Here is a 23,406-nt window from a genome sequence, read left to right as displayed (position 1 = left end):
GAGAGAGAAATTAGTTTTCCAGTTTTAAGCTTAACATCCAGTGGGAAAAGACTGTCAATTGTATAGTAACTTGACTTATTTGTCCCAAACTTTGTTGAGGTGGAAAGTACCATCAAGTCACAGATGACTTTTGGTGAACCCATAGAGTTTTCAAGGCAGGAGATATTAAGAGGAGATTTGCAATTGCATACCTCCATGTTACAACCCCAGTACTCCTTGGTGGTCTCCCTTCCAAATACTAGCCAGGTCCGACCCTGCCTAGCTTATGAGATCTCACAAGACTGGGCTAGCCTGAGCTATTCAGGTCAGAGCCCCAAACTTTGTTACCTTTTCACAAATTGAGTCTTTAAGGAAGCTGATTATTCTGTATAAACTAGGGCCATCCTGTGGAAGTGTATGTGTGCAGTGCATCCTGTGCAGTGATGAGTGAAAAGTCTCATTCCAGAAACTTTTGGAGTGGGTGTTCTTTGTACTTAAAGAATGCACATTGAAAGCTCTGAATGGAGAAATATCAGCTTCTACATGAACAGCAACAGGAATGAAAATAGCACCCTACTTGCTGTGAATTTCTCTCTATCCTATTGGATATACCAGGAATTGAACCTGGGGCATCCTGCATGCAAAGCAGATGCTCTAGCAATGAGATGTGGTTCCTCCTCAAATGTGTCTCAATTGTGTCTCCTCAGTTGGTTTATTGACTAACCAATAAATAAGACATCTTGTGAACATTCGATGCTCACCAGATGGTAGCATCATTAAAGGCTTAAAGACTTGCATTCACAAATAATAGGCAACACTTTTAGAAAACAAGATACACACAACTATTGGGCACCTCTTTCTTGGATTCTGCCCTAGGGACAGCCACCAGAAAGGAGGCAGCAAAAATCACATTCTTCCTTTATGACATTATGCACTTTCTTATTTTGGACCATCTATCCTTACCTTCTTTCTCTGCCCATACATAGAGTATGTTTAGTGTATGTACAAACAAGTACTATATTCTTGTTTCTATATAGAAGTACACAGCTTCGGAGAGCAAAACACAATATTACAGCCTCACAGCAGTAGAATTCTGGAAACAGTGCAATGCTAAGAACACTTACCTGGGAGCAAGCCTCATTCAATAGAACAGTGCAGGATTCTGGGCAGACCCTGTTTAGGACTGCTCTTAGTTGAGTTATCTTTCCTCCTTACCTTGGAGTTTGGACCCAGATTTTAATACAAAGACTAAATTTTTGTAACATGAAAGCACCTTCAGACAGTTATGTTTGTTTTTAGAAAATGTACAATTTAGGACACAAGTAGACAGGTCTGGAACTACAACAGGGAAGAAAGTCATGCATTCCCCCCCCCCACACACACACACACTGAAAACAATATCTCAATGAACCTTTAGAAATGATGTGTTTTAGATAGTGCTTCTGCTTTAAAATAATTTTAAAACCTTTTTAAAGAAATAGAACAAATGTAAGCAAAGGTGTATTCTTGAAAGACACTTAGGGGGAAAAGAAACTCAAGAAGAGAGAAGAGAGTGAAAAATCTATAATGAAAAACCCAGCAAACAAAGATTTGATCTTTTTGGGCCTGGATTCAATGGCAGGCTTCCCCAACAGTGAGTGCTTTGTACATTCAGGAATTTGTTTCTGTGCATGGAACCACTGGGTTAGGGTAGGGCTGCTGTTAACCATTTCTCCCTTAGTGCTCATTTTACAGGCCATGGCTGTAAAATTATTTTTTGAAAGTACACATGCACACGTGCACGCATGTACACATAAACATTTCCATTGATTTCTGCAGACTTTGCACTGAGTACCAAACACGCACTTGGAAATTCACAGTTCCTTGTTATTATATGTTATTATAAAATTTCAAAATTATACATAATAGGTTTGTTAATGTTGCAGGAGTGGGTGGTAAGTGCTAAAGAGGAAAACTGAATGCCCACAATGGTGCCAACCTAAAGCTCCTCTTTTAATCTCTTCATTAAGCATTAACATCTCAAAAGTCAAAGGCAAATAGTGTTGTTTTCTTAATAAAGAAATGGCATATGCAAATTATGGGTTGGATTCAATGAGTGTCATATTCAAAGGGCAGCTCTGGATCCAACCCTATTATGAAAATAATTTCCTATTAAGTCCTTTAACAGCAAATGACTCATCCCTGGGTACCCATAACACACACAGTATTCTCAAGTCAGTTCATTTCCACAGATTGTTTCTTTAAAATAAAAGTAAATTGGGAAAGTAGGCTAAAATTGTAGCAATACTCCTAACACAGGAATAGTCAGATGGAAGTCTGGCACCTCAGAACCTGAGGACCTGATTCAGGTCAATGCAAAACCCTGCCTCCTTAAAACTGAATTTATTTTCAAGGAATTAAAGAATTATATGCATTCAATACATAAGACTAATTTTGATCAAGATGGAAATTCTCCCCATTCTCTTTTCCTCGAACTTTAACCACCTAATGTACATGTACCTAATGTAATAATACATGGGGGTGCGGGGGGGATGCCTATTTCCTTCTTTGTATTTTGTCCTCACACCCATCTTAGTGTTTTATCCATCTTTTACAGAAAAACGAACAAGAAAACAACCCTAAATTGTAGGAACCTGTGCTAGTATATCATTGCTCAAGTAGGATATATTTAATATTACTGAGCAAGTCTGATAAAATTCTTTTCCTATGATTTTATGACTCTTGCCTTTTCTGTTGATGTTATTGTTATGCCTAAGTTATTACACAACTTCTATACAATTTTTTTGGGGGGGGTGTCGTATGCTTGTTTTTGATAAATACACTAACTGTTGCAGCTTGAAACATCACAGACTATGACATAATCAAATATTCTCATGTTTTTGCCTCAAAATATCTGTTTTTTAAAGTGCAGATTTGTCCAGTGAGCAGTATTCAAGTCACATGAAAAAATGAGCAGTCCATTTTCTTTACCAATTTCTTCTCTGCTGCTATAGCTTAGGTAGCTTCATCAAATAAGATTGCATGGCTTATGCACCCAGTCTGACACAGAGATATCCGGGGTGCCTGTGGTTCAGATTCACTCAGGCTTGAACCTCCACATTTCCATAACTATAGTCACTTGAACTGGTACTTGGTTCATATGTGAGCATTTCAGCGGTGTTCAGAGGCAATGCAAAATAACAAGAAATTGAGATGTTAGCCTTTGGAAGTGCATGCATGAATGTAATAGTCACTTCTGATTCCTCTCTGAGAAAGAATGCAATATAAATAATTTTTAAAAATCCATTAGCTGCACCCATTGTTGTAATGATGACCAAGAAACATTTTAGTAGTTGCCCTTGACTCTGATTTGGAAACTACAGTTAATGCAGAACGCTGTGGCACAGCTGTTAATGGAGCTCCCTCGATGGGAGCACATTCAGCCAGTGCTGAAAGAGCTGCACTGGCTACCTACCGAGTCCGTTTCAAGGTGTTGACCTTTAAAGCCCTTTATAGTCGGGGGCCTGCCTATCTATGGAACTGCCTTTCTCCGCATGTTCCCCAGAGAGCACTGCATTCAGGGACACAAAATCTATTGTCCAACCCTGGACCAGAGAAGGCCAGGCTATGCTCCACACAGGCTAGGGCCTTTTCGGTGGCAGCACCAGAAATGTGAAATGCCCTCCCAGAGGCCATAAGGGCCCTGCAGGATCTCTCTACTTTCTGCAGGGCCTGAAAAACTGAACTGTTCTGACAGGCCTTTAACATCTAAACTGGGAGAGGACTGCCACCCCACCACTAAAGAGCTATGATTACTCTACGATCACTATCAGGAAAGAAGAGCCCACCTATATCGAAGTTGTACAGCACCATGGAAAGTTTTAATTGTAATTGTATTTTATTGGTTTTAAATTGTAAATATAAATGTCTGAACTGACTGTTGGCCTCCCTGAGTCTGCTTGTAGAGAGGGCGGGGTAGAAATTTAAAGTAATAAATAAATAATGTAACATCTCCATTATGATGCTGCCATCTTGTATGCCTATGAAACTGACTTGGTATGTAGACACAAGTTATCTAATATCATGGTGGATTTTCTAAGGAACCATCTGAATGGTCACTAAAAATGGTGGTCAGTCAAAACATCACAATGGCTGCAAGGAGTTCTGAAACTATTATACAAAAGGGAAAACTTTAATAAAAGCAGCTAAAAAACAAAGGTGAACAGGCTTTACCAAGCCCAAGACATGACTCACAGATAATGTGGGAAACAAAGAGAATTTGAGTGGGAAAGCACAGATAACAGAGTGACCTGTTGAGGGTCTGGTGATGATATACGCCCAAGGTTCAGGAACCATATTGATATATTAGCAAAGAGGGAAGCTGGGCCAGCCTCTTCCTGGTTAAAAACTGGTTAATGTTTTCATACTACAATTTTCCTTCCAAGAGCTGAAGCCCACTGTTAGCATTATTACTAATTATTCACATAGCATATTCCATATACGAACAATGGCCTTGTGAAGTATGAGGTTATAGATCACTTTTACAGGCAAGTCAGATCTATTCTGTAAAGCTTAGTTTCTTCACTAAAAAATAAGAAATTGAACTCACCCACACTTTTTAAAAAATAAAACCCACTATTTATTCATTAGCAAGGGTTTACTGCTGAAGCCAAGAAGAGCTCAAGCTGTTAGTTCCTGCAGAGTGTCAAGTTGATCTGGTCTGAAATGGATGAGATATTAAACCTTGGAGGAAAAGCCCTAAGGGTGATGCTAATTACTGAGGAAACGTGGGAAATGTTGAAATACAGAGGGAAAGAAAGAGGTAATAGGCGTTATAAATTTAGATCTGTAGTTCGTCTGCACAGGCTTATTAGTCAGAGAAAAGCCAGCGTGTTTTTTTTTAAAAAATAACGCAAGGGTTTTCTTGGCCCTACAAACTGTCACATTTTTACAGTCCGTATCGGCAGCAATGTACACACATGAAAAATCACGTTTAGATGTGTTTCGATCCAGCAGCTGGGTAAAGACAAGGGAAGGTTAGGAATAGGCTGACCCTTTGAACAGGAGCACAAGCAGTCACTATAGCAACAGCAGGAATTATAGCAGGAGGGTGGTATTGATCTCTCCCCACCCCCCTCCCGGCCTACTAGCATTTTTCTCAGCTTATTTGGCCCTTACAATGCCTTCTGCACAACCACTGAAACACGTTCACTTGAACCAAAAGTAACAGAAGTTGTAACAGGAACAATCGGGATGAGAAGAAAAAGCAGGGACACAAAAATATTTGGCAGTGGACAATGGTGGCACGTAGATGTTTTTACCCAGGAGTAAGCCCCATTGAATACAGTGGGACATACTTCTGAGAAAACATGCACAGAATTAAAAATATACAAACTCTTCCCCCCCTCCCCCCAGTTACTTTTTCAGTTAGCATTATACTAGCACTCAGATTAAGTTCTATTTAAGCTGTAACCTGTTATGGCTAGAATTCAGTGAGGGGAGGGGATAGCCCTACTGGAGAAAGGACACTGATCTCTCTCTAGCGCCTGCTGCTGCTGTTGTCCCACAAAAGAACTCTCAAGTGAACGGAAATTAGGCTCGAGGCAACTGTTGGCTTGCTTCCTCTCACTGTTGAAAGGTGAACTTTCTGGGTTTCCCAAAACACACAAATGAGTGCATTCCAGTACTATTCTGAGGCAATGCAAGTTAATAAGAAGTCTGGAAGTTTGCATTTGGGAGAGCCTATAGTTTGGCATTCCTAAACTGGATAGGCCAGGTTATCCCAGTCTCATCAGATCTTGGCAATTAAGCAGGGTTGGCCCTCGTTTGTACTTGGTCGGGAGACCACCAAGACCAGCAGGCAATGGCAAACCACCTCTATTAGTCTGTTGCCTTGAAAACCTCATGTGGTCACCATAAGTAGTAGTAGAGTAGGATTTTATACCCTGCTTTCCTCTACCTTGAGGAGTCTCAAAGCAACTTGCAATCATATTTCCTTCCTCTCTCCACCACAAGAGAGCCAGTTTGGTGTAGTGGTTAAGTGTGCGGACTCTTATCTGGGAGAACCAGGGTTGATTTCCCACTCCTCCACTTGCACCTGCTGGAATGGCCATGGGTCAGCCATAGCTCTCACAGTTGTTGTCCTTGAAGGGGCAGCTGCTGTGAAAGCCCTCTCAGCCCCACCCACCTCACAGGGTGTCTGTTGTGGGGGGAGAAGATATAGGAGACTGTAAGCTGCTCTGAGTCTCTGATCCAGAGAGAAGGGCAGGGTATAAACCTGCAGTCTTTTTCTTCTTCTTCTTCTTCTTCACAAGCACCTTGTGAGGTAGGTGAGGCTGAGTTCTGAGAGAACTGGCCCATGGTTACCAAGCAGGCTTCATGTGGAGGAGGAGTGGGGAATCAAATCAGATTCTCCAGATTAAGAGTCCACTGCTCTTAACCACTACACCATGCAGCTGGAACTTGATGGCACCTTACACACAGACTTAGTTTATCCTTAGAGGAGCAGCCAATTAGTGCCCATGAAACTCCTATAATCAGAAACCATAATTTTTATTATTTAAAATGTATAGTTCTTCTTAAAATGTGAGATAACACTATCACACAGCCTTTCACTCCCATGAATCCATTCTCTTCCCTAGCCCTAACCAGGGGGGAGGGGAAAATTGTTGAACCCAGTATTTTTTCAAGATGAATAGTCATGTTAATTCTGTCTACAGGAGCAGAAAAGAGCAAGAGTCCACTAGCACCTGAAAGACTAACAAAATTTGTGGCAGGGTATGCAATTATCTGAGTGACTCACAAAAGTTTATATTCTACCACAAATTTTGTTAGTCTTTCGGGTTCTACTGGATTATTTTTTTCTACCAGTATTTATGTCATTTTTACAAAAAAGTCATAAGTAGTGACAGCTATCCAACCACAGACCCCAGCCCAAAGAGCTTTCCTCCATTATAATTGGCTCTTCCATTAGAAGGCTCCTTAGGCTGTAGGAAGGTTGCAGTATTTGTTCAATGAATACATGCCACTACCTGGCACATTCACACCCTCCCTCCTTTTCCCTCTTGCTGTCATATCTTTTCCCTCCATACAAACTGGGATTCTAAATCAAACTTTAATCCCAGTATATGAGAAGGAAAAAAAACCAAATTACCCCTTATGTCTGAACTCAAAGTTAGTTTGAAGGCTTTCTAAGCCAAGATGCCCCATGTGCAAGGAGAAGAGAGTCAAAGAATGGGAGCATGGCAAACAAGTCATACTTACAGCCATCATGAACAAGAAAGGTGTTGATGTCTATGAATGAAGTAAATGGCTATTTGTTTTGGACATGTAAAAAACTTACAGAATTGTTTTGGAGAGGTAAAAACTCACTGGTTGATTCCCCGATGTTATTTAACATCTACATGCGTCCCCTCGCCCAGATTGCCCGAAGGTACGGGCTGGGTTGTCACCAGTATGCTGATGACACCCAGCTTTATCTGCTTATGGACGGCCAGCCGGTCTCCGCCCCACAAAATCTGGACCGGGCGCTACAGGCTGTGGCTGGGTGGCTCAAACAGAGCGGGCTGAGGCTAAACCCAGCGAAGACAGAGGTCCTTTGCTTGGGCCGTCGTGGCCCAGGGGGGGAAATACCCCTTCCGGTTTTTGACGGTGCGCCGCTGATGGCGGCGCACAGGGTCAAGAGCCTGGGGGTACTTCTGGAGCCTTCCTTAACTATGGAGGCCCAGATAGCAGCCACTGCCAAGTCCGCATTCTTCCATCTTAGGCGGGCTAGACAGCTGGCTCCCTTCCTGGAACGCGACGATCTAGCAACGGTGATCCATGCTACGGTCACCTCGAGGCTGGACTACTGCAATGCCCTCTACATGGGGCTGCCCCTGTGTCGAACCCGGAAATTGCAGCTGGTGCAGAACGCCGCCGCCCGGTTGTTATTGGGGCTCCCAAGGTGGGAGCACATTCAGCCGGGACTTCGGGCGCTGCACTGGCTGCCAATATCCTACCGAGTTCGATACAAGGTGCTGGTTATTACCTTTAAAGCCCTATATGGTCTAGGACCTGCCTACCTGAGGGACCGTCTCTCCCCGCATGTTCCCCAGAGAGCACTGAGATCGGGATCTCAAAATCTTTTGGTTGTCCCCAGGCCAAAGGAGGCCCGCTTGAAGATCACAAGAGACCGGGCCTTCTCTGTAATGGCTCCATTTTGGTGGAACCAGCTGCCGGAGGAGGTAAGGGCCCTGCGGGATCTCACCCAATTCCGCAGGGCCTGTAAGACAGTCCTCTTCCGGCTGGCCCACAACTAACGGCCCTGTATACCGACTACTGAATGCTGTATATTGTATACTGAATTTTTATCTGAAGCTGAATAGAGTGTAGCTCCACGACTGCTGGCTGTTTTAATGATGTATAGTTATAACAAATGTTTGATTTTAATTATATATTGTGAAATGTTAATTTAAAGTGTAATTTTATACTTTTATGTTAGTTTTATATATGTTGTAAGCCGCCCTGAGCCACTCGGTGGGAAGGGCGGGATATAAATCCCAGATAAATAAATAAATAAATAAACTAAAAACTATTTGGTTGATTCAGTACATCCCACGTGTCTGAATACTGAATCACTCTGGAACTACTTTGGTGAAAGTATCATCCTCTTTTTTATCCAGCTCCATCAATGTAAATGCCCCCCCCTCCATTTTAGCTTCAAAAGCACCCTGGGAGTAGGTTGGCTTTAGAAGTAACTGGTTAGCCCACGTTTCCCTGTGAGTATCCTAGTTGAATGGGAACCTGAACTAGATCTACCCTATCCTAGATGAGTTTTGTCCTAGTTGAACTCTCTAACCTAGTGTCCAAAACTAAAATTCATCACTTTGATGACAGAGTGTCATTGTAAGTAGTCCATTTTCTCTGGACCCTGTCCTCTTTCCTTTTCCACATTACACACACACACACATCACTATTGTGTTCAGCTAATTCAGATAATATGACATGTCATATACATGCAAAAGGTAAACTGTGACTTGCAGCTTTAAAACTGATCTGCGCCACTTTGGCTATATATATAACCACCACTCAACAGAAAACAGTACAAATTTTATTTTCATTTTTTTTTTATTTTTCAAATATTTACACCAGAGAGAGAAGGGTGGCTATTCCAGTTGTGACAATTGCGAAACAGTATTTCCAATTATCAACCAATATAAAAATAATGAACCTGAAGGAATGTGAGTAGATTTATAACAGTATGTGGTATTTAAGAGCTCTGGGAACTCTGTTAATGACAAGCCTTCCATCATAACTTAACGAGGCAAATAGCCATGGGTCGGCTGAAGACCATTCCACAGCATAGACACTGTCTTCATGTTCTTCGTAGGTAGCTATTATGCTGTCCTGAAGTGGCTCTTTAATCCTAGAATTTAAAGAGAGGAGGGAAAAGAAAGTGATTGAAGCAGCTCTGATTTATAAGGCTCTGAAAACGTCAAGTTCCTCCTCAATATGTGATGTGTGCTGGTTTAGTGTGAGGGAATCCAAAAGGAAGGTGCTTGGCAGGAATAACTCCGTACTTGGGGGATTTGCAAAGGTATCTTACACATCCTCTTCATTCTGTATCTGGAGGCTCATGGAGAGTTACAGCACATATCATTATCCTAATAAAAATTTTTTAAAGGCATTCAGGGAGACAAGCGATGGTTTAACTGGCTCCAGAATCACTTCAAATGGACTAGCCTCTCACTACATGGAGGCAAAAGGGGGTTCCCAGATTGTACTGAGAAGATGAATAAGAAAACCTCATTCTGAAATCAGTCAGAATTGTTTTTACTGATGCAAAGTACAAAGATGCTCATTACTTTACCTAGAATTACTTTACCTAGAATATGACCTTATCATACTGAGCTTCGTGAAGGTATGGAGGGGAAATCATCTGTTGCATTTTTAACCCAATCATCCACTAAGGGGCTCAGGGCTGGTTTGCAAAAGTCTCCCTTTCTCTAGTTTTCCTCACAGTTCTGCAAGGCAGATTAGGATTGGGAGAGACTCAGTAGCCCAAAGTCACCCTGTGAATAGGGATATGATCTCACGCCTCCTCAGTTCTAACCACACTGGCTTGTCAGCAAAAAAGAGCAACAGGTAGATTCATTGGCACTCTACACTGAATCAGCCCCCTGATCCATCAAAGACACTCCTGTCTACTCAGACTGGCAGCAGCTCTTCAGAGTCTCAGGCAGATGTCTTTCGCATCATCTACTATTCAATCCTTTAAACTGGAGATGTTGGGGATTGAATTTAGGACTTTCTGCATTCCAAGCAGATGCTCTACCACCGAGCCAAGGCCTGTTCACAAGGCAGTGTTAACACTGCTTTCCATGATTGTACTATAGCTTCCCCCATCCCCATACATTTATCATTCTTCCAGATGTGCCTTACTACTACTGGGGGGGGGGATTATCACAGCAGTCACATATAGCAATATGCAGTCAAGATTCTTCAAGAAAATCATGGCAAAACTCACAGAGGTGTTTAAATTTAAAGATACTGACATTATAAATGATACTTTTACTTTAGTATGGTTTCCAACATTAGAACATCTGGTCTCTCACAAACAAATTCCTAATATTATCAACATGATGCATCTCAGACAATGTTATTTATATAACTGCATTTATATATATTTATATAACTATAACAATCATTCTGTTATTTGAATTGTAACTTATAACAACTAATGTGATAATAAGTTGCAACCAACTTGTTATGGTCTATGTTAAAGCTTATATATATATAAAGCTTATACATATATGAGCCCTGTGGCGCAGAGTGGTAAAACTGCAGTACCGCAGTCCAAATTCTGCTCATGACCTGAGTTCAATCCTGGCAGAAGCTGGGTTCAGGTAGCCAGCTCAAGGCTGACTGAGCGTTCCATCATTCCAAGGTTGGTAAAATGAGTACTCAGCTTGCTGGGGGGGGGAGTGTAGATGACTGGGGAAGGCAATGGCAAACCACACCGTAAAAAGTCTGCCATGAAAACGTTGTGATGCGACGTCACCCCAGAGTCGGAAGTGACTGGTACAGGGGACTACCTTTGTCTGTCTGTCTATAAATTCTTCAAGAACCAAATAAGTGCCAGGCAATAATTTAGCAGGCCACAGGGAAATGCAATGGAAAGACAGCAACTCTTACTTTTCTGCAGAAACAAAAGGAGAATTTAAGACAGGATTATAAAAGGGAGCTTCTGGTCCTGCCACTGCTGCTTCCTTCCACCAGATCCCCACCCCCATTTTTTTTTTTCAAAATGTGTTCATGGAGGGGTTTGAGGTATGGCGGCTGTCTGGTTCTGCTACAATTGCACAATGCTGATGGAAAGTTATAATTAAAATTGTTCCTACTGAATACATCATACCATTAATGCTTCACTGTTGTCTCTCACATTCAACACAAGGAATGATCTACTTGTCATTTTTAGCACAATAGCTTAGCAACAAAACCAGATGCAGCGAGAGTGTAAAGCATTATGATCATCTGTATTGTTTTCTGGAGACTAAATATATTTAGCCTTCTATACACAGTGTTTTCAGACTTCCTCTTAAACTGACGCACCTGCCTTACAGGAAAGTTGGCCATGTCCCCAGACAGCAATGTGCCTCCTGCAACACTCACCTACTTATCTGAGACTCCATTATCCTGAAGGGTTTCAGATGTCTCTGAATAAACAAGGGAGCAATGCATGGCACACACCACTGTCAGGGGATGTGGCCGACTTTCTGTTAACCAGGAGGCAGGGGTTAACAAGGGGTTCAATAAACAGGTGTGAACTAACAGCTGGCCAGCATCATTTTCTTCATGCCTGATATTATGTACTTCAATGTACTAATGTTTTGTGTAACAATTAAACTTAAGTCATAAGGGGAAAAGACTGCTAAAGAAAGGCACATGACATTTGCAAAGAAACTACATGTTGTGCAATTCTGCTCTGCTTGGCTATATTTAGTCTCTGTAAATTGTTCGGTCTTTTGCTGAATCTTCCTTTGGGGATTAACATAAACTGGTAGAATGCAAAATGGAAAAAGCTCTTTATTTCCCCCCCTCCGTCTTTGTTTAAGTGACAGCCACACAAGCCTGCACTTTAGGAGAATCCACAAGGTTTCTTCCCCACTCCACCTTGATCAAATGTAGCTCATGCTTTGGATCATTACTATTCATGAACAGAATAATCACATAAGGATCTTCTCTATAAGGATGAAGGTGACAGCACGCGACACACACTAACAGCAGAGATAAAATGCCAAGGAGCTTTGACCCACTCTTTCAAGATGTCTAGGAAGGCCAGCTGGATTGTATTCTTGCATCAGTACAATGAAATAAGTTTCTTTCAGGCTTCGTAGTGTTTCCTTAAAGTACACCTTAATGTCATGAATCCCTGATGCCACAACATGTGCAATGCTGACATTCACATTCTGCGATCAACCTGAAGGAGCCATCTTCAGTTTCATTCATGGGGGGGGGGGAACCCATAATATGTCAATACAAGCTAATGAGGATTAAACCAGTATAATGTGGAAGAGACAAGCAGTAACCCCAGATTTTATTCATACCAACAGCGTGTTCTGTTTGATATGGTCTTGTTTTTATTCAACTCAACTTGCTCTATAAAGTTAGGGAGTGTCCTTTTAAGCATTGATCAGAGAGCCTACCATCCAATCTGACTGCTGCACTCACAAGTAATAACAAACTAAGATAATTATGAGAATAAGCCCTGAAAGTCCTCAGCTTTGCATGCTTCCTCTCTCCCCTCAAATATTGAAGACCATCTGATTCACAGACTACAAACTGTCATGACATCATAATCAGATAAAGCAACAAACTGGCTTTGATCTCTTGCGCACAAGCCATAATTAAAACCCACAGTTTATTGGGAACCAGAAATTCTTTCGGTATTTAAGCTGCATGCAAGGGGTTGGGGGGAAAGATGAATGTGAGCGGAAGCATTTTCAAGGTTAATTTCTGGAACAACAAGCCACAGTTTGTCATTACATCTGAACAGAGCCTGTATTTCTTACTGTATGCTAATTAAAGAAAAGTACTCCAGACAAGAATGAGAGTCTGCACACTTAACCATTACACCAAACTGGCTCTCTCACATTATCAGTCCATTATGGATAAAGGCCCGGGACAGACAGACAGCTGGTTCCCATTTCCTTTGTCTCCCATGTGAACAGCATGGGACCACCATCAAATAACTTGGCCAAAGGCTTCTGGTGCACAAAAGTTCCATCCCACTGCCTAAGCTTGAGGATGAATAGCACTGGTGATGCAGGCATGCTTCATTCTGAATAATTGTTTCTGCATAAAGTTCTGCTGTTTCTAATTACTACTCATGCTAGCTAACTTTAAGATTTCATAGCACCTGTGACTCCCACATGGCCATCACCAAGTTCAACAATATCAAGATGCGGTTCTTAAAGCCAACAGAAACCACCAAGCCATCAAAATGTTCGACCTTAAGCATTCAACTGAAATGAAACTGTTCTGGTCAAGTACCGACAGAAGGAGTGTTCAGATGGCAGCCCAAGGCTCAAAGAGAGCATTAAAATGCACCTTGAAGATGCCCTGTCTCTACAGGGCACAGCATATTTTGAAGTCAGACAGAAAATACTCAGTTTATTGCTTACAAGGAAACATGCAATATGAGCCAATCATTTGGTTTAATTATAATCATTCAGAATAAGCAAATTAAACAAGTTCCAACCTTTTCTAGGTGGAGCCTTACTGTAGAACAGGAGGAGCAGGAAGAAGAGGAAAGAAGAAAAAGAGGGAAGGAGAAGATGAGATTTGATTTATACCCCACCCTTCACTCTGAGTCTTAGAGCAGCCTACAATCTCCTTTCCCTTCCCCTCCCCGCAACAGACTCCATGTGAGGAAAGTGGGGCTGAGAGAGCTCTTTCGAGAACTGCTCTTAAGGAGAACAGCTCTGAGAGAATGCGTGACTGACCCAAGGTCACACCCACAGCTGCATGTGGGGGAGTAGGGAATCAAACCCGGTTCTCCAAGATTAGAGTTTGCTGCTTGTAACCATGACAGCAAATTGGCTCTCAGTTTGGCACTACACCAAACCACAGAGATAACATGGCTTCCAATCACTACTTCTTTGGAAACCTACTGACTGAACATTTTTTACACTTTTACATGTATGTTTTTACACTAGGTGGCCAACGCTTAGGCATATGTTAGTATTAACAAGAGTCAATTAAAATATACATGTCTGCTAAAATGCTGCATCCATTCTTCCTGGGTTTTTAAATGTTGCCATCCATCTCACTCAGAGAAACATAAGTTATCTCAAAACCAGAGTTTGGAATTTGGGTTTGTCTTTTTTTTTTTTTTGTGGGAGGAGGGGGACCAAAAACTGATCCTTCTTGGATCAAACCAAGAATCTGTGTGTCTAGTATCCAAGTTCCAAAACTGGCAAAACAGAGGAATCCCATGAAGGTAACAGGGCTCCCTGGCTGATCCTCCTTCTCAACAATGGCATTTAGTGGCCAACTGCTTCCGACAGCAAAGCAGCCACCAGATATGTCACAAAAAATCTTAGAGAAGGATAGCACAACAGGATCATTGAATCTGTGACCCCATCATATATAAACCAAAGGAATGTTCATCTCATTCCACAGCAACACACTCTGCAAGTGCTATTTTAAGAACGACCTCTTTGTTTTGTTCCGCTGTGTTGGTTTTGCTTGCTTGCTTGGCCTGATCAAAACATCTGGCAGTGCTTTGGAAGGTTTTAGTATATCTGGGGTGTTAAGAGAAGCTTGTGCATGTACACAGGATACACCAGAAAAATTGGGATGGGGAAATTTCATCGTGGGGGCATGTATAGAAAGTTGTTGAGTTTGCCTTTGTACTAATGCCTTGCACGAGCAGAGACGCACAATGGGATACAATGCCTGACTTCACCCAGGCTTGCCTTTCTTGACTTGTTGAAGACTCTTGCGCCTGCAGATCTGTTTGATAGGATCCCACTCAGTGTGTGGTAGTGACAAAGAAAGAAATCCCATGTTAGGGAATACTAGGAAATGGACTGAGAATAAATACTATTACCAGTTTCATAACACTTTAGTATAGATTTATGGTGCACACCCATTTGGAAGACTATGCACCAGGCATCAGCATATATGGGGTTAGGATTTTTGTACCATATACTTCACTAAGCCTTTACAATGAACCACATTAGCTATTCCATTGCCCAGCAGTCTAGATTAGAGAGTTCCTTTTGGATCTTCACCATCGTAATTTGTGTATACGCAAACAGAATTACATCCCTGCTCCCCCTTGCCTCCCGACTACTTGCCACTCTGTATATATTTGTATGCATATGAATACTAATTACCACTCAATACAGAACACAGAGATGTTGTCTACCTCTTTCCATTTGCCCTACCTTCAGCTTCCTTTTCTTTTACTAATTATTCTGTCTTTTGATTCACAGCTACTACAATTACAAAATAGCCTTTGGTGAAAGATCTTGAAACCAGAGCAGTGTAGTAGTTATAGTGTCAGGCTATGATCACTCCATTCTGCCATAATACTGACAGAGTGACTTTGGGCCAGATGCTTCCTCTCAGCCTAAGAGGATTGTTGGGAGGGAAGGTGGCATGTTATAGCCCAATCTCATCAGATCTTGGACACTGAGCAGGTTTGATACTTGAATGGGGGGGACCACCAAGGAAGACTCTGCAAAGGAAGGCAATGACAAACCACCCTAGCTTCTCACTTGCCTTGAAAACCCCTTGTTGGGCCACTTACATATGTGAAGGGGTTGTTATAAGAAATATAACAAATATAATATAATAATGTAACAAATATGAGGAGCCATGTATGCCACTCTTAGGAGAAGTGTGAGATAAAGATCTACTAAAAATAAAGAGATCAAAAGTTTTTTGGGAAATCCTGTACATAATGTATATCTCATCACACATATCTGCTTGCTTGCTTATGTTCAAAAAATAGATGAAGCTTGACGATGCAAGCCTTTTATTGGTAGAGAATTGGTGCTACATTAGCTACGTTTCAATCTCCAGTTTAGATGAGAGTTGCACAGTTTTGTCATTCCTTGCTAGACCAAACCAAGGTTGATCAACTCAACCTCATTATGTCAACAGCAGCAGACAGCCAGGTGACTCTGCTCCTAACTGAGAACCAGTGGGTGCAGAGATTAGAGATCTGGACTGGGATCTGGGAGACCCAGGTTTGAATGCCCACTCTGCTGTGGAAGCTTGCTGGGTGACTTTGGGCCAGTTGCTCCCACTCTCAGTCTAAGCCACCTCGCAGGATTGGTGTGAGAAAAAATGGAGAAGGAAAATAAGGATATTGTAAGCCACTAAGAAGAAAAGATGGGGGGGGAATAAATATCTAAATTAATCAACACGCAGTACATAGAAGAGAAAACCAGTATTTGCTATTTTGTCCTCAAAACAGAGCAGTTCATATGATTTGTTCTGTGAAGGCTATGACAATTAAACAGCAGCTACATATTCAGAGGCAGTATACCACCAAGTAGAAACTCAGATATATTGCCTTTAGATAGAGAATTTCCATTTAATTATCATGGTAATGGTAGTTGGAGATAGGTGTGACAAAGGCTTTGTGCAATCTTTATTAAAAAGCCATTTAGCTAGTGATTATCAACATATTTATGCTTTCATAAATCAACCCTGCCTGGTATGAAATGCATTTCCTTTTGGCAATCACAGAACACTCTTTTCTCTTGGGGTGGGGAAAGAAACAAATCTCTATAATATCTCAACTCCGATTTTTCAACTCAAAAGCCTAAATAACTTTAGCCAATCTTCATAGACAAGTTATGGTAAGTCATTGATCACTTTACACTTGCCTTTTACAGTGCTTTTTTAAAAAAGGATCTCTAAAACTATATACAACATTTTATATGTGACCATGGCACAGACTTCTTTAATAGTACTTCCTGCTGACCTTCCCAAACTCTTTGAAAGGAGTTGAAGCTGCATTTTCTGTTCTCAATAGGCAAATGCATGCGGAAAGAAAATTTACTTATTTATTTGGGAACTGAAATTCATTCTGCCCCTGATAAAGGAATGACAGAGTTCTGAAGGATATGGTATTTAGTACATGCATAGTTTAATATTTCTCAAGCTCTATATCACTGTATTTATATGAGTCACACAGTTTGATATCAATCTATGTAACGGGGTTCCAAAAAAAATTACTGAACTGGCACACTAATAGGGCTGCTTGGACAGTTTGTCTCGTTTCTTGTTTGCCAACTGCAAACAGTGCAACTAGCTTTTCATGCATGTGCATTCTCACACTCCAATTAAGTTGTATTACCACCCCACCCACACTTGCTGCATAACTGCACTGTTTCAATAGACAGATCAGTCACAAATCGTATAAAGCAATCATGAAGAAATGCTGCTTTTAAACAAAATCCTACCCTTCTCTGTTGTCTAAGATGTCCCTACTAGTGCTAATGGCTGCCAATTGGTTTCAATCAGCAATGTCTTTGCACGTGCACAATGTTACAAAAATTTGAGGCAAACTATTCTGGCAGGTATTCACAGCTTCTTTGTTGTGACCTGGGTGGTGGTGGTGGCCGCTGCTGCTGCTGTTCTTGTTGCTTAACTGGACTTATGAATCTCCCAATCTCTGCTACCGCAGGGCTCTGGGTGATATACAGTAACAATAAAAACATCAAGCATAAAATAAAACATCTGGATAATATTAATAGCACAAAGCTAAAAGACTAAGATGGTGAGTTCTAATTATTCCCAATTTCAGACTGCCAACCACTTTGCAGATGTGGGGGAGAGGGCAGGATGAGTATAGAGAGTAGAAGAGGGTGACAGGCAAGAAAAACTGCAGATTTATACCCCGCCCTTCTCTCTGAATCAGAGACTCAGAGCGGCTTAAAATCTCCTTTATCTTCTCCCCCCACAACAGACACCCTGTGAGGTGGGTGGAGCTAAGAGGGCTCTCACAGCAGCTCCCCTTTCAAGGACAATCTCTGCCAGAGCTATGGCTGACCCCAGGCCATTCTACCAGATGCGTGTGGAGGAGTGGGGAATCAAACCCAGTTCTCCCAGATAAGAGTCCACGTGCTTAACCACTACACCAAACTAGCCAAGATAATAACTGTTGCTGTCCTCAACCAAAATCCTACCCTTAAACAAAATCCTACCCTTCTCTGTTGTTTGTTTACAAGTTGGCTGACATCTGACCAACACATCTGAGCATGGTACACTTGAATTGTTGAAAACCTTCACGCAGGGCTTTTTTTCTGGGGGGACGCAGTGGAACAGAGTTCCAGAACCTCTTTGTGGAAACAAAATTCTCAAAAAATGTTTAACAGTTCATGAGGGGCACCTATGTGTTTCTCCTTCATTTATCACTTGAGAGTTTCGGCATCTCTTTTTCCAGAAAAAATGCCCTGCCTTCATTATAAAATTTGCAGTATCCCTACACATGAACCATTTTAAAAAGTGTGTGAGAGAACCAGTCCTCGACCAGATAGTTGAAGAACACAGATGTCCCTGAGCAGGAAGTGAACCTACGTTTTAATTGTTTAGCTCTTTGTATGCAATGTAAGATTATATTTCAGAGGAAATGAGACTTGCATTTCATGGTTACCTATCTATTCAGCTACTACTGAATGAAGTCCAGATGGAGCGTACACATGCTAGGGCAGAAGGCCCAGTTAAACTAAAAGAAACCTTCTTAGGATGGAGGGAGGCTTTCAGCTTTGCTGAGTGCACCAGCGGGATTCAACCAGTTTTTCTATGGGTGTTTGTGATGAACAGGAGGCTGTCCTGTCCCTGAACAGCCATGCAGCTCCAGCATCCAATCACCTTGCAGGAGGGGGAGGGAAGCTGGAGGGAAGCGCAACAGGAGAGAGTTCAGATCTACTTTGGGGAGACAGCAGTGAAAGATTAAAGGTAAAGGTAGTCCCCTGTGCAAGCACCAGTCATTTCCAACTCTGGGGTGAGATTAGGTCTGGCTTTAAAACAGCAGATAGGCTGAAGGGTAGCTCCACCTGGTAGTATGGCAGAGGAATGCTGAAAGTTGGAAGGCTTACCAGCCAAATAGTAAAGAGGAATAATTTTAAAAGAAAGTGAGATTCCAGTGTTGGACTATAACAACATTCAAGAAGTTGTTCTATGAATGTGAAGCCATTCGGGCTTTGAAAAAGAGAGATGTCAAAACAAGCTTGTTAGCCAGCTGCTTGTTAGCCAGATTCTGGAAAATTTTGGATAGAACTTTCAAATTTTGGTGAGGTGTTCTACCTGGTATACCCGTATTTTACGCACCATAAGGCGCTCCAGACGATAGGACGCACCTTCCTCCTGGGGGGCGATCCGCTGCCTCCGATCCCGGTGCTTCCTCCATGCCTGCCTGCCTTGCTCCAGCTCTGACGCTTACAGCAAGCACCAGGATCACTCCTTCTGCCCTCCGATCTTGGCGCTTGCTGTAAGCATCAGAGCTGAAGCCAGGCAGGCAGGCATGGAGGAAGCACCCACCCCCTCCGCAAACCCAGCGCTTTGCGAGCGCCGGCTGTGGAGGGGGCAGCGTGCTTCCTCCGTGCCTTTCTGCCTGGCTTCAGCTCTGATGCTTACAGCAAGCACCGGGATCGGAGGGCAGAGGGAGCGATCCTGGCGCTTGCTGTAAGCGTCAGAGCTGAAGCCAGGCAGAAAGGCACGGAGGAAGCACGCTGCCCTCTCCACAGCCGGCGCTCGCAAAGCGCTGGGTTTGCTGAGGGGGCGGGTGCTTCCTCCGTGCCTGCCTGCCTGGCTTCAGCTCTGATGCTTACAGCAAGCGCCGGGATCGGAGGGCAGAGGGAGCGATCCTGGCGCTTGCTAAAAGCGTTAGAGTTGAAGCCAGGCAGGCAGGCAGGCATGGAGGAAGCGCCGGGATCGGAGGCAGCGGATCGCCCCCCCCCCCCCCGGAAGGTAGGTACCGGTACCTTCACTCCATAAGATACACACACTTTCCCCCCCACTTTTTTCGGGGGGGGGGTGCGTCTTATGGTGCGAAAAATACGGTAATTGTTTGTTGAATCTAGTTGTATCAGTTTCTTTTCAAAACAGACTGTGATGTTAAGTTGCTGCTACATCTTATAGCATGACTTCAAAAGGTTGAATGCATAACACATTCTTCCCTGTTGATAGGACTTGTAATGTGTTTGCTTAAGCTGTTCAGAGTTCATGTATTATTGCCTAATGACACCAGACACTTTATATTTTGTAGAAATTAACTAGTTTGCATATAATACAGATTTCTTGTTTATGGTTCCTTTCACTGCCTGGTAGCATAGAAGTGTGGTATAGCTCTACCTCTGGGAGAGAACAGAGTACCCAATTCTTAGTCTTTCTCGGGTAATTAGCAGACTTTATACCATTTAGTCTGACTCTTGGGAAAGGGCAGGCTGGTGTGGGTGGAATCCTGTGCATGTGAAAGGATCCAAAACCTAGTAGCTACTTTGTACCTGAAAGCACTGAAGAAAATGTTAACCATAACTATCTTAAATTTATAAATTTATGTTCCTCAGCCTGGTTTTGTCTCTGACTATCTAGAGACCTCTGCTGTTGATCTGTTCCTTGAAACCATCCTGCAAATAAACCTTTTTTGTTATTTACATACAACTCCTTTCTCAATGATTTCCATGTTCTACTTGTTCACGGCAGCAAACTCAAAGCCTTTACATTTGCTGCCTGAAGAACGTCTAGTAATGGGGGAAGTTTCACAGTTTAAAACAAATCTGGTTCCTCAAAATCATCAGAGGTTGTCTGGGTCCCCTCAGTTGGCAGAAAAGGCCTGTCACAGTGGCAAAGGGAAGAGTGCTCTTCAAATGAATTCTATCTTGTGTGGAATGGTCCTCAGTTTTTACCTGGTTCTTGCCTTGCTGGCTGAATGTTTGATTTGTTATGGGCACAAAGGACACCAAAAACATAGAAGAACTGATGGCCAGACTTCTGTCTCCCCGCCGCACCATGTAGAATCCAGTGAAGTACCTGAGTGTGCCTTTGCTTCTCCCCCCCCCACTTTCACATGCACAGCATGAAATATGTGAGCCTTACATATGTATGTTCAGCATTAGTCACTATCATGGTGTGGGCGGTGTCTTCATTCGTAAACTTGTGGACTATATCACATGCTATATTCTATGGGCTATGCAGGGTCAAACTCAACATTTATCTTGCATTGAAAAATTATACAGAATGGAAGCAGTACAGCAAATGCCCTAGAAGACAAGCTAAAAATTCCAAAAGACATCAATTGGTTGGATGGCTACACTAAAAGGCAACAATGAGACATGCAACACAAAAAGATTATTAAATGTCACCATATTTAAAACAATATGCCAGCGTTTAAGAGGGAAAAATGGCTAAGCAGGCAACAGTGCTCTTGAGAAAAAAGTAGGGCTTATTGCAGGTGATCAACTGAACATATTGAGAATACGATGCTGAAGCACAAAAAGCAATGCCCTTTTTATATGTACTTCTGTGACAGAAGCATTGTTTCCAAGACTGTGAGAACAGATAATGCTGCTCTATTCAGCATTAGTAAGCCATCAACAGAAGTACTGTGTTCCGTTCAGAGCAGGATGTGAATTAAAAAAGGCTGTTGACAATTTTGAAAGTATTGAGAGGAAAGCTATGAGTAGAATAAAATAGCAACTCATTTCATAACACAAATCATAGGTGAGATGACTAAAGGAACACGGCAGGTCTAGTACAGTCAAAAAGGTAGAAGAAGCAGGTAGGTTAGTAGGTTTCACCTCCAAGAAACAAGGTGAGGATAACCGCTCACCACATTTACCAGTATGCAAGAAACCAAGTCGTGCATTTAAGTGACAGGAGATAGGTTTCAGGGTCCAACGGGAGGGGGGTGGGGTGGAATGTGTATCGCCTTCCAAGTCTATGCAAGCTGTTAGAGATACATTTAAATATGAAGCTTCCCTGAAGGAGCAACCATAAATAATATAAACTTACAATTACCATATAATATTCCTTTCAAGTGTTGAAATATTTAGTTTGAGAACATTACCATTTTAAAAGATGGTGTCCTAAGAAGCATGCAGCAAGCTTCCTCTCATGCAACACTGGGACTGCAAGGCCCCTTTTTCTATCCTACCCCCCATATGAAAAACAGCTCCTGTATCCGTTGCAGTGTGAGGAGAGCAGCTAAATACTGCAGAAGAATTGAGGGTGAGATAAGCATTATAATGCCAAATTCTAAGAGGCCATTGGGATTTTAATGGCATGGAAGTCCACTATTTTGTGAAACCAACACCACCTGCCCAGGAGACACACTTAACGAAAGCCAAAAAAATTGCCCTTTCAGTGTCATAAGGAGCCCCATCAAATTTTCTTGGGTGAAATAATGAGCAGTCATGAAAGTTCTGAGAAGTGCCAGTTCCACAGCCTTAGAAAGGTAACACACCCCAATAAGTTAAGCTACTTACCTATAAGGTATGTACACAAAAATCCTAAAAAGTCAGAAGAGGTCAACTCATTAATTATGATGAAAACTCAACACAGTCAAGTTGATTAAAAATGAACAGGTTTCTTACTTGTCCTCCTGCTGGTGATCTTCCTGGTCACTAAGTTCCTCATCATCCACCAGATGACCAAAAGGTTCAGAAGAAATGGACACCATGTTGGAAAGAATGACTCTGCTGTCACTGCTGGCTGTAAGGACTAATTGGTCGTGGGAATGGTTGTAACGGACATTCCAAACCCTAAACAGTTTTTTGAAAAAAATAAGTCACTATTGCTGCTGAGTCACTGCTGATAAGGTACAAATAAGCTTAAAGACTTCAAAATGGCTGGTCTGCCAGTGTAAACTGCCTGGTCTGCTGGTGTCAATTGCCTGGGCACACATGCCTAAGTGCTGGAGACAATGCACCCTAAAAGCATGTACAAATTGCACAGCAGAGGATGAAAAGGACAGGTGGGTTGTGAGAGAAAATAAAATATCATTCATGTGTCCTGCAGAAGATCTCCATTGGTGGAAGAGATTTCTGTCAGTGGAGCAAAATTTCCTCATCACCCTCTTCTTTCTGCAGCCCAACAACAGTCAATCTAGCTGAGGAAGGACAGGCTGACTCTCAGGAGCCATTTTTTTGTGTTGCACTAAAAGTAAAAAAACATGACAGGACCTTGAGGGTTAATTTTTTTTATAGGGCTAATTCCTTAGAATTGAACTCAAAGAGCTGCAGGAAAAGGAAGACCAAAAGTAAAGCAAATCTGTCAAGGAAGCCAGAAGCTAACCTTGTGGGCTCCCAGGGCAAGCGTACACAAGAATCAGACGGCTGTTAAAAAATATTTATAAAGTTTATTCAAAAAATATTAATTAATAAAGAAAATTTACTGCCAACATGTTACGCTAAAATAATACAGGAAAGAAAACAACGAAGCTAG

At 42.1% G+C, this 23,406-nt stretch overlaps 1 protein-coding gene across 2 annotated transcripts in view; it reads right to left on the bottom strand.

Annotated features, from left to right (window-relative positions):
- Positions 1-9,047: 9,047 nt before the first annotated feature.
- Positions 9,048-23,406, bottom strand: part of EIPR1 (EARP complex and GARP complex interacting protein 1) — a 91,467-nt gene continuing 77,108 nt past the window's right edge. For both annotated transcript variants that reach the window (XM_060234414.1, XM_060234425.1), the window contains 2 exons: positions 22,557-22,724; positions 9,048-9,364 (listed from right to left, as the gene is read on the bottom strand). In XM_060234414.1, coding sequence (XP_060090397.1) covers positions 9,190-9,364; positions 22,557-22,724 — 343 coding nt within the window. In that variant the 3' untranslated portion in view covers positions 9,048-9,189. The remainder of the gene's footprint in view (positions 9,365-22,556; positions 22,725-23,406) is intronic.

The sequence above is a fragment of the Heteronotia binoei genome, chromosome 1 (assembly GCF_032191835.1).
Source record: "Heteronotia binoei isolate CCM8104 ecotype False Entrance Well chromosome 1, APGP_CSIRO_Hbin_v1, whole genome shotgun sequence".
Taxonomy (NCBI): domain Eukaryota; kingdom Metazoa; phylum Chordata; class Lepidosauria; order Squamata; family Gekkonidae; genus Heteronotia; species Heteronotia binoei.
Note: the sequence above shows the minus strand (reverse complement) of the source record. Positions and strands in the feature narration are given on the sequence as shown.